General features: G+C 37.3%; 2 protein-coding genes across 2 annotated transcripts in view; one reads left to right on the forward strand and one right to left on the reverse strand.

Moving 5' to 3' along the window:
• Positions 1-12,619, reverse strand: part of LOC114147850 (general transcription factor IIF subunit 2-like) — a 52,051-nt gene that overhangs the window by 24,505 nt on the left and 14,927 nt on the right. The gene's annotated exons all lie outside the window — the stretch shown is intronic.
• kctd4 (potassium channel tetramerization domain containing 4) lies at positions 2,837-6,858 on the forward strand. Its single transcript, XM_028022544.1, has one exon. The coding sequence runs from the start codon at positions 3,012-3,014 to the stop codon at positions 3,786-3,788; it is 777 nt and encodes a 258-aa protein (XP_027878345.1). The 5' UTR covers positions 2,837-3,011; the 3' UTR covers positions 3,789-6,858.

Consider the following 12,619-nt stretch of genomic DNA (forward strand, 5'->3'; position numbering starts at 1 on the left):
ATACGTTGGTTACAAAATGTCTGTACACTTCAAAACACTAAATTTTACCAAGTTTTTTTAGTCTAGTTTCTAGTAGAAATATGTTGGTACATTTTAAATAAGACAAAACTGAGTAACAAGTAACTTTTCAACAAGAAATCTGAGCTTGTTTTAAGTCAATTCCTCAAAATTGATTTTTTTTTTATTACTAGTTCCACTGTCTTATTATTTCACTTATAACAAGAAAACTGGTATTTTTCCATCAATTCCACTTCTGAGTTAGTTTTATCATATTTCAAGTGTACTAAAATATTTGAACTAGAAACAAGACCAAAATACTGGTAAGAATAGTCAGATTTTCGGTTTTTGCAGTGCACTGGAAGATTTTTGCAGAACAGAGACATTTTTACAGTGAGATTGTAGCTTCAAAAAGTAAAATAACTCAGAGGTCAAAGCAGATCAAATTCATACCTGATATTTTTAACATGAGTAGCAGAAGCTCACCCTTAATAAAGTATTAACGTGTTTTGTTATAAAGCAAAACAAATATTGTTTTACAGACTAAAAATAGTTGGTTTCAACTGTGTATACTAATATACAGCGCTGTGATTTCTGCATTTCTAGCAACTTTGCTTATAACCATCATTAATATCTTAATTTTTTTATTGAATTACTATCTATCTAATTCTTCACTTAATGGAAAGAAATATCCATTTTAAGAGGGATTATTGGTTAAAAATCACCGTGTGGCCACTGAAGCGTGAAATCGGTACACATTGGTTGTCAGTAAAGGAGTGGCTAGTGACCAAAGATTCAGACTTTCTTGGAAATAAACCCAAACGGTGCTGCAACACAAAGCACAATACTCCACCATGTTACTTTTTCACCTATGAAATGAAGCACAGCCACTTTGCTAACACCAAAAACAACCTCCTGCAGGCCAACCATGCATTTTTTATGATTTTGTCACAGATTTCCGCCAGTCGGAAACCAAACCCATCAAACGAGCCCACAGCGCTGCTGGACCCTCTGTGTGTTTTCTCATGTTTCATATGAAGTGTGATTTTTTACAGTTGTACTGGAAGCCTGAAACACACAGATGAAATTGCAGAGTGGAAAGTGAAGAACTGCGGCTTGAGGCTGCGAGCGCCTCACGCCGCAGTTCTGTCAACAAGGAGCGACCAGCCAAAACATGGACGGCCGCAACAGGCAGGGGAAGGAAAGGAGAGGAAGGAAAGAAAGGAAAATCAAAGGAAAAGAAAGAAGAAAAGGGGGAAAATATTTGGATTTTTGTTTAAGAAAATGTTTCATCAAAATTATTAGTTGCACAATAAAAACACAGTTTAAAAATAAATATCACATCAAACTTAAAAATGAAACTTAAAAACTCCCTTCATGTTATTGTTTACATGGAAATTTCGCGCATGCGGACAAGCTGGAGGGCAAAAAGACAATTCTTCTACATGTCATGCACAGCAGCGCTGCCGCCGTAGAATAATTCTGTTAACTCAATTAAACTTGGACATGTAGACGATATTAATTTTGTGCTGTGCTCCACAGCAAAGGGACAAACCGTTAAAGTACAACTCAAAACCAAGTCTTTCTCGCTCTGCGTTGGCCAGGCTACACATACTCGTTGCCATAGCAACTGACAACAATGCCACAAAAAAAAACACTCAGATATTTCCCACACAAAGAGCAGAACATTCAGTGTGTTGCAGTAGTATAGTTTTAGACTTAATGTTTATTTTGCGACTATTAATAAGTGATTGCTGTGGTAAGAGGAGAAAACTATAAATATATCGCTGCACTTTACTGTATGGCTAACTACAGTACTGTTACTGTCTCTTACTCTGCAGTTGTGGAGTCACAATGTCTGGGATCATGAGCGCCCCCTGCCATGAAGCAAGAGAACTGCCTGCCTCACCTCGAATCTGTTCTCTGCCGTTTCTGATCACTCAGCTTACAAATCACGTTACACTCACAGTTGGTGACAAAAAAAACACTGTACATTACATACATAAGCTAAATTATGGAAAATTAGTTCATATATTAAATGCTTTTTAGCCATTTTATTGGCGGCGTACAGACAGGGGGAGCATGCTCTCATAGACTGGCAGCCAGTGCAGTTAGCAAGAGGTTGATCAATCCCAGGTGAGGCTCAGCTTCCTGCTGCCTCACCAGCTTCGCTTCCGAGCATTTGAATGGGAAAATGCAAAAATTCAGCGATTTTGAAGAAAAAATAATCAGAATTGGTAAAGCTAAATGAAAAATAGGTACTTTATAGTACAAACAACAGGGCGAAAATGGCAATATAAATTATTTTATGATTATATATTATTTTTCCATGATGACAGGTGAGGCTCTGCCTCACGGACGGACGGACGGACGGACGGACGGACAGACAGACAGACAGACCGATCCTTTATTGATTTGCAGTTGGGACTGATCATATAAATCCATCTCCAGTTACTCTCTTTTACTTATGCAACGCTTCAATCCCACTCCTGGCTTTCATGGCCAGAGAAACGTGTTGAACCGAGCCGCACCACGCCGGGCTGGCGTTCCCCTCAAACAGATTCAAGTTCACGTAGTAATGTGTGGTAAACAGATGGATTCAGCTGCAAGGAGGGAGATTTATATTCAGACTCACAAGTAGTCTGACACTTTCACACCTCAAACATTATAGAAGCCCCCTCTCCATCTGGTGAGCGGTGACTGTTTTTGTTTTCCTCTGCCCAAAGATAATTTAGGACTGATGATAGAAAGAAAGGAAGAAAGAGAGCTTCACACTTCTCTGTTATTTGTTCCCTGTTTCTCCTCCCTGAATGTGACGCCGCCGCACTCCCACTCTTAAAGAGAGACGGAGGGAAGGAGGAGCGACACACGGAGCCGCTCTGTTCTCAGCTCCTACTCCGCCACTCAGCGCTCTCCCATCCACCGCCGAACCGCGCCGCTCGGCAGCCGACAGCACCTTCCAGCCTGAGCAAAACCGCAGGAGCCGAGCCGGAGGGGGAGACGCCGGGCGGAGAATGGAATGGAACCTCAGAAGGATGGAGAGTGAACTGAAGCACATCAACCCGGACCTGCTGCAGCCCAGCAAAAGCTTCAAGAAGCCATCATCAGGCACCATCACCCTCAATGTCGGCGGGTTCCTGTACACCGCCCACCGGACCACGCTCTCCAAACACCTGGGTTCCTTCCTGGAGGAGCTGGCCAATGGGAAGAAGGCGGTGCAGCACACCGACTCCATGGGCAACCCGTTCATCGACAGGGACGGCCCCGTTTTCCGCCACGTGCTCAACTACCTGCGAACCGGAGAGCTGCAGCTGCCTGACGACTTCCGGGAGGCAGGGCTCCTGCGGCGCGAGGCGGACTTCTACCGCCTGGGCGAACTGGTGGAGGCGGTGAGCGAGTGGGAGAACCAGCGGGCCGCCCAGCGTGAACCCGCCTTCCTGGAGGTGACGGACAGCCACGAGAGGTCGCAGGGCCTGAAGGTGTACTGCAGCGACGCCGGCTTCATCGACAAGGTCAAAGGGCGGCTGGTGCAGATCTCCAAGAGCCGGCTCGACGGCTTCCCGGAGGAGTTCATCGTGTCGTCAAACGTCATCCAGTTCCGCCACTTCATCAAGTCGGAGCCGGGCTCGCGGCTCGTCCTGAAGGAGGACAGCACCTTCCTGTGCACGCTGGACTGCCTCAAACTGGAAACGGTGATGCTGGCGCTCAAGGCGGGCTTCAAGCTGGTCACTGCGCTAGACAGCAGCAAGGGCTCGGTAGTGGCAGCAGAGGCCCTGCACTTCGTCAAATAGGAAGGAAGCAGGATAGGCAGGAAGGGGTTAACAGCCACCAGGTACTGTAGGTGTTGTTCTGTGTAACGTGGTAGAAGACTGACGGATTGAGTCGTATGTATTTACTGAACAGCAAGCATACGCTGCAAAAACACCATTTAAGTTTTTAATTTATTCTGAAGGGACGATGCACATTAATTAACATTTTGGTAAATGTGCCGAAATTAGCCAAAACGCTTTTTTCCATCTGTTGTCCCTGGAAAGTGAGTAACTGGTCTAGCTAAAAAAGAAAAGTTAAAATGACTTTATACAAATTTTGTCAATAAACATAAATAGTACACTGCAAAACCATAAAGTTTTAATTTTTTTATGTACATCAACGTTTTTGTAACTGGGTCAGAATTAGCCAAAACGCTAGTTTTTCCTAGAAATCCAGTAACTTTTCTACCTAAAAACAAACAATGATACAATTCATTGACAAAATTGTTCTAATTTTGTCAATGAATACAAACAAGACTCTGCATAAACAGAGAATTTGATTTTTTAAAATTTATTTGTTAGGGAAACTTTACATTAATTAACATTTTTGTGAATGTGCCAGAATTAGAAAAGCCTATTTTTTCCCTAGAAACTTAGTAATTAGTATAGCTAATAACAAAGAGCCTGAAGCCTGAAAACAAGCTCAAATTTCTGTCTTTTTTTGCAGTGTAAAAAACTAACAAACACAGTCATTATAAAAAAAAGTATACAAAGTAACTAAAACCAAATTAATCCTTCATCTAGATGGCAAAACAACACATAGTGGGATTAGGAGAAAGTACTTAATATTCAAAATGTTGACAGATCTGAGGTGTTATGAACCAATTCTTTAAATAAATTATAAGTAGTAAGAACTTTGACTGTCTGATTAACAACATATTATTAAGTACTTTTGTCTAGTTCTACTTCAAATATCTTAGTTCACCTGAAATAAAACAAAACTAACTTACAAGTAACTTTTCAGCAAAAAATAGGAGCTTATTTCAATCAACTTTATTTTTGTACCGATAGATTTACAGTGGGGTGAGGCGCACACACAAGAAATATAAACATAACATGATTAAATGTGTTCAATACTTCATTAGGACCAGAAAAAATAAGAATAATATAAAATCAAACTTTGGAAACTTCTAGCAACAAAAATAAAACTGGTTTTATTCTGCTTAGTTTTACATTCAGAGATTAATTATCTGCATCCAGATGTCTTAAGTCATTAATTCCTTAATATTGATGGAAAAGGTTTCATTTGTAACATGGGAGAAATGTCTTGTTATAAGTGAAATAATCTGCCAGTGGAACTTTTTTCCATTAAAGTCTTATTAGCTTTAATATCTTGCTGAAAAGTTACTTGTAATTGAGCTTAGTCTTATTTTAAGAGTAGTAATTTGTTTTCACTAAAAACTAGACAAAAACAGTTGGTGGTATTTTATGTTTTTGCAGTGTACAGTCTGGTAACAGCTTCTTTTGATATGGTAATCTTAATTAAAACACTTTGGTTTGTAACTACGCACAGTTTCAAACTTAAGTGTATAACATAATACAGTTCATTAATTTGAAATAATTAAAAAGAAGAAAAAAAATCTATTGCTGTAAAATGTATCAATATGGGTTTTAAAATTGGTCATTTAATTTTGAGACACAGATTTTAAGAAAAATATGATATTTTTCCTTTTTTATCATTCTGGCTTTTACACTATTAGGTCAACAAACTGATATTAGCTGGTGAATTAGTGAGTCTCTCCAGGATGATGCGATGGTTTTTTATGATTATTGCAGCTTAAAATTACTGGGTTTTAAGCATTTTTTTCAAAAGGTTTACATTTATCAAGCTTTATTTTTTTTGTCTTACCAAAAAAAATATAAATATATTGCTGCACCTGACCTTCCCAAAAAAGACAGAGTTAATATTAAGACTGCAAATAAAATGTTCAAGTTCAAATAGCAAAACAACAAATAAAAACATTTTCAGACGAGTTGTCAAATGCAAAAAGAAGAATTAAATACTGGCCATTGAAGGCAACGTGAACACAGTATAATGAAATCTGACAGAATGTCTCAAAATTATTTTTGAAATGAAGAAAAAGAGAGAAGAAATAGAGTTTTTGAGACACTGTGAAACAGGAAGTTACATTTTGATTGGTTAAAATTCAGCTAAGTTGCAGTGATTGGTCAGAAAAAAAAGGAAATACAGAAAACATTAAGGAATTAGATTTGTGGAAAAGTTGCATGTTGTGAAAATTGCAAGTCTGTGCAAAGTTTGAAAGTTATTAATTGCATTTACATTAATAGCTGCTATAGCACCTTCCTGGAGGGACTTATTGGTCCGACTACCTATTCTCATACACCAATCAGAGTCAAGGCTGCTGCTCCACTCCGTGGTTTCATGACAGGAAATATTTCCAAAATCCAAGTCTGTCTTACTTGCAAGAATTCATAAGTGTTTAATCATCAACAGGTGGGGGAGGGGAGCTTTTAAGCCAGGAGAAAACGGCTCTGGGATCTCATTACAAAGACTTTAAAAGGGTGTGAACACGTTGAAACTTGTAACCAGCCCATGCATCCTGCACAGTGGTGGCTTATAAACAAAGTTTACAGCATTTCAATATGAAAAATTTGCACTCTCCATTTCTACAACTCAAAATAATCCGGATAATCCGTCCTGACCAGCTTTGGATCAGTTTCTGCTTGCAAAAGCCTTCACAACCAGCCGTGATGTGCACTGTTGTGCCATTCAGCTTTTATAACAGCCTCGGTGTGAGCGCGCGTGTGTGTGTGTGTGTGTGTGCTCTGCTGGTGTAATGGCTTGTGTTCAGTTTATTAGCTTCTCTGGAGCCTGAAGGGGGAAGACAAAGCACAGAATAAAATAAAACTTCACCAAAATGTTTAAGTGCAAAGAACTGTGATGATCGTAAGGGCTTTGAATGCAGCATGATGCATGTGCACTGAATAATCCGCGTGGTTGTCAGCGCTGTGAGCCTCTGTGAAAGCCACTTGTCACAACTCTATGACTTTTAAATGTGAATATTTTACAAATAAAAATAACTATCTCCAACTGTTGCCTCGACTGTCTCTGCAAAACCCAGTGCAGTTTGTGATGTCAGAATGTAACAAGGCTGCTTTTTGTGACAACACCGACCTACAGCGTTACCCTGGAGCCATCTGAAGAGCAACATTGTTGATCCATTTACACAACAAAATTACTAGACAGTAAATTAAGTGAATGCATGTGCTCTAAATGATCTGCAAACGGCAAATATTAAAGACAGAGTGTGGTTTACTATTGGTTTCAGAGCAGCTCTTCAGACCCTCTCCTATTGACTATTTGCAACTACGTCACTTAATCATTCGAGGCGCCATGATGGCCGTCGGAAATGAGGATCGGCAGTATTGAACAAAGCGACTGTTGCCAGTTTATTCGTGGTTTCTACCTGTTCGGGTCGAGCTAATTTGTCTGTGAACGTAACTCACCTGGTTGGGGCTCATAGACGGCGATATTTACAGAAGCTTGAAACAGCTAGCTTAGAAACCGACCCGTACCTCCTCCCTGCTGACGTGTTGATCAAATTACCGACTTTGTCTAAATTCACCACATGATTTATGTCACTATGTAATAAACAGCGTTTCCGCTTAAATAGTAGCAGCCTTAAAAACCTACAAAACACGAGATGCTAACCAGGTTTTTCATACATGCTAGGCTACACGACGGTGGGACACTGTTTCCATGGTTACTAACGGTTAGACGCGTACCTTCGCCATAATGCAACATGTCATATCTTTCTAATTATACTTATCTATAAAGTATATGAACGTTAATTTTCTTACCTTGTAAAAAGTGTTCGCTGTAAATCCGCGGTTAACACCGAGGGCTGCCAGTCATTATGATTAACGGCTGCTATCTATCTGCTATTTCTGTTTTTACTTTTTACCGTCTGTTCAAAATAGATAAACAATAATGTTGTTTTGAGACCATTTTCAAGTACCGGTAACATGTAGATGGTGGTATAAAATAATGGAAGATTGCTCTCTCAAAGACAAATAGACGAAAGTAATGCAAGTAAATATATATATGTTACAACTTAATTTTCCCTTTGGGATCAATTAAGTGTTTTTGAATTTGAAGTAAAATTTTATTTGTACTGCATTTTCACAGATAACATCACAAAGTGCTTCACAGATCATGTAGGAAAAGCCCATCAAATTCAGATCACCCAAAAGTTGTGCTCAAGAGTAAAACTAGTTCAACATATGTTTACTCAAGTAAAAGTAAAAAGGAAAAGAGTATTTTGTTGGGTTTTTGTTGTTGTTTTTTAAAAGGTAACTTAAGTACTGAGTAACTGATCAAAGCATCAATCATTTAATATTTAAAATTACATCATCAGACAGACCAAAACAAATAAAGTTATGTAGAAATTTTGGCTGTTTTAAGGGCCAAAATGAAAATAATTCATAAAAATAACAATTGAAAATCAGGCAAAAGAAAAAAAAAAATCTATTTCTTCCAATATAAATTAACAAAAACTGCAGTTATAATTTGGTGATTTTTCAGTAAAAACATGCCTGTTCATCATCCAGAAAAGTTAGAAAATCCAGAAAAGTAAGAGTAGTGATACTTCATAATAAAATTACTTCGGTACAGTTTTGTAAAAATTCTCTTAGGCCAATTTTCACAAAACGTTTCTCAAGTAAATGTTGCTAGTTAATACATCCATTACTAGTAGTCATCTTTATTTCTCTTTCAATTCAAACATGTCGCATTAACGTCAGCCTTATAGTTTTATTTCCACCTTCACCTGCAGTAAACTGGCTGTCATCAGGAAGGCGCCTCCTTTAAACGCAAACGGATCTTGTGAACATGTTTGGCGTTTCTAAAGTGGGCCAGTCCGTGAGATAAATGCTGCCCTTTTCCCTCAAGGAGGATTTCTTTTTATATCTCTGCACAGCACCCCAATGTGTGTCATCATCAGTGAAAGTAGCTACACTAATATCAAGTAGTGAAGCTGAGATTAAATCCCGTTTTAATGTTATTATTAACTAAAAGTTTAGCTTTAACTTAACCTGATGCTTATATTTATGCTGTTTCTGGATCAATATGAATCTGGGGTTCAGTTGCTGGTTTACTGTTGAACTCTCCAGGCCTAAGAGGGGAGATGAGCACTGATTCATCACCAGAAGGATAATATGGCATGTAAGAGTGGCGACTGTACACAGAAAACGAAAAAAGAAAAAACGCACAAAAAAAAACAAGCAAAAAAAAAACACCTACCCATTTTTTTGGCAATAACTTAATATTTTTTTGTTGTCTGGAAAGCAAGCCATTTCAAAAAGCTCCCAATTGTTAAGTCACATTCCATAGGCACTATGCCGTTACCTAGCAACCCCAGCCCAGTCCAGCTCTGTTACCTAGCAACCTAAGCGGAACTCTAAACTGCACTGCCAAAACACAAAATCTTACCAAGTAATTCTGGTCCAGTTTCTATAGCAAATATCTTAGTGCAGTTGAAATAAGACAAACTAACTTAAAAGTAACTTTTTAGCAAGTTAACTTTTTGTTGTAAGTCAATAATTTATCAATATTGATGAAAAGGTACTAGTTCCATTGGCAGATTATTGCACTTATGATATTTTTCCCATGTTGTAAATGCAATAATCTGCCAATGGAACTAGTACTTTTTCATCAATACTGATAAATTATTGACTTAAGACAAGCTTCTTGCTAAGTCAGTTTTGTCTTATTTCAAATGTACTAAGATATTATCATTAGAAACTGGACCAAAAATACTTGGTAACATTTTGTGTTTTACATGCTAGAGTTCTGCTTGGGTTGCTAGGTAACACGGCTGGGTTGGGGTTGCTAGGTAATGGCGCAAAGCCAGTGGAATGTTACTTAACAAGTGGGAGGCTTTTGAAACGGCTCATTTTTCAGACAATAAACATTAACTTGTCACCGAAAAAACAGCCTGGTGGGTTTTTTTATGCGCTTGCCCTGTTTTTAAAAGCTATACAGACAAGTGAATTTTGCATAATATGTCAGCTTTAAAGATGTTGGTTGTGACACTTTGGAAAAAAAGTTCAGCAGGTTTGAATACTTTTGCCTTGCACCCTTTTACCAGTGGTTGGTATATTTAAAGTCCCGTAAGATGTAAAACCACACAGGAAAGCGAGTCACAGCAGCAATCAAGCACTTAGGAATATTTAACATTAAGCATCTCTATTTCCAACGTTACCATGGTTACATGTCAATTAAGAGCAAGACCACCAATGAAAAAGGTTTGGCTTTGGCGCCCTGACTGAGTAAACACTTCAACCAAAACATCTGCAGTTGAAAGCAAAGGCATAATGCCAATGCCTTTAACAGTTTCTCATTTAAAAGGATGAAAAAAACTTTAAATTTAGTCAGTTTAAGCTAAAAAAAAAAAAAGGAACTTAAAAATAAAAATAGAAAAAGGTTCACCCAACAGAAGCTCCAACCACTATTTATTTATAGATATTTACAGAACAGAGAGCAGGGATAACAACAACCGCTTTCAGCTGGTTACATAAAAAACCTCATGACAACTAAGTGTCATTATGTAAAATTCAAATAACTCCCTTTTAAACACTCAACAGACTCAGTGAAAAGCACGACTTCAATACCGACTTTATAAAAAAACACTATGCTGTAAAAAAGTATTTGCTCCCTTACAATGCAGGTTCAGTTTGGTCTAAAATCAGTTTTAGATTGAACTGATTTTTTTTTTTTCCATTTTTTTTCCTCCAAAGAGTTTTTGCGGCGCTAGTGGCTCGTATTTTTTCGACAGTAGGCAGACAGGAAAGAGGGGGAGGAGAGAAGACACGCGGCAAAGGTCGTTGGGACCGGGAGTCGAACCCGCGACGTCCGCGTCGAAGACTAAGGCCTCCAAACGTGGGGTTCACGTTTATTTGGTTTATTTAGTTTATTTAGTAGAAAATCTTTTAGCTTTCATTTTTCGCAGCAACCAAAATGAGAGCTTTCTTCCAATTTAATGTATTTGATTAGGACAGTGCAGATTAGTGAACATTAACACAATTAGCAAAACAACACAATAGCTAAATTTCATTATTTGTACTAAGACAAAGGATAACAAAAACCCTCCTACTAACCAAGTTTAATAGAAGAATTAATTTCCTTTACTGGATGTTTATAGCACTACTTATAGTTAAAATTAAAAGTAAACATGGCTTGTAAAAGAAAAATACTTTAACACTTTCTATTACGAAATAATTAAATATGTCAGTAAAATTCTCCTGCTTAAAAAAAAAGCATATTTAAGGCCAAATTTGTAGTCAAATTGTTCAAAGGGCCACACTTTGGACACCCTCGCTCTAAAGTTTTAGTTGTTGAGTGTTGTTAACTCTTCCAGAAAGCTAACAGGACATCAGTAGATTTTAAATCGTTCACCTGTTCTGCAGCAAAGCACTCTGGGTACAGATTAAATGTAATTTGCTGTGCCACATCACAGGTGGAGAGGAAATGGAGCTTCTGCAGCCATTTCAAAATAAGAGCATGAATATAATTTAGTTGAATTCTTAACAGTCGATGAAAAAAAACTTCAACAATTAAGCTGAACTTAACTTGCATTAGAAAGCTAAAATACTAAATGAAAAATTGCATTGCTGATGAACCTGGTAAAACTGAACAAAAATAAGTGAATAACTGAAGGGCAGTTATATTTTATACAAGGCGAGTTTCATTGGGTTAGATTTTATCCTTTAATAATTGAAAATATCATCAGCTGCATTTTCATAATTACACTGTAAAAACACAAAATCTTACCAGAAAATCTAGTTCAGACTGCAAATATCTTAGTAAACTTGAAATAAGACAAACCAACATAAAAGTATCGTTTTAGGACGATGCACAGGTTTGTTTTAAGTAAATTGATGAAATAGTACTACTTTGATTGGCAAATAAAGTTATTAAATGGAAAAATGTCTTGTTATAAGTGATGTAATCTGAGGAACTAGTACTTTTTCATCAATATTAAGGTATTATTTACTTAAAGCAATCCTTGGTATCTTGCTGAAAAGTTACTTGTAAAATTTTTTGTCTTATTTCAAATGTACTAAGATATTTGCACTAGAAACTAGATACAATTACTTGGTAAGATTTTGGCTTTTTTGTGTAATTAGGAAAATTAGGACATATAAAATAAGACAAGGCTAACTTATAAGTAACTCTTCAGCAAGAAATAAGTCAATATCTAAATATTGATTTAAATACTAGTTCCATTTGCAGATTATTTCACCTATAACATGGGAAACATTTTGTTTTATAGATGAAATAATGTGCCAATTTTTACTTTTTAAATCACTATTAAGACTTAAAACAAGTCCTTAAGACATTTTCATCTTATTTCAAATGTACTAAGATGTTTGCACTAGAAATTAGACAAAAATACTTGGTAAGATTGTGTGTTTTTCTCTGACATTTTAACTTTTTTATGATTTAAAACAGTAAAGTGAAAATGAATGTATAAAAATCTGTGTCTGTGAGTATATTAGAGTAGAGAAAAAGCTCCTGCTGAATATTTGTTGAATAAAAGCTGCAGCTCTGCGCCACGTCTGCGCCACAGCAAATGAGGAAAACAAGTCTAGTCTGGCTTATTCTCAAACAATGTGTAGCAAGGATGTGTCATGATCCATTTATGGAAGGCCTGTGGGAGTGAAAACCTTTAAATTTATTTTTCCCCAAGCTTTGAAAAGGACTAATCTCCTTTCCTCCACTTGAAGGAGAAAAAAGACCCTTTATGAAAGAAGTTAAATTTCTTCTCGCTGCCTATTTGAACTTTTTAATT

The sequence above is a fragment of the Xiphophorus couchianus genome, chromosome 7 (genome assembly GCF_001444195.1).
Source record: "Xiphophorus couchianus chromosome 7, X_couchianus-1.0, whole genome shotgun sequence".
NCBI classification, from domain to species: domain Eukaryota; kingdom Metazoa; phylum Chordata; class Actinopteri; order Cyprinodontiformes; family Poeciliidae; genus Xiphophorus; species Xiphophorus couchianus.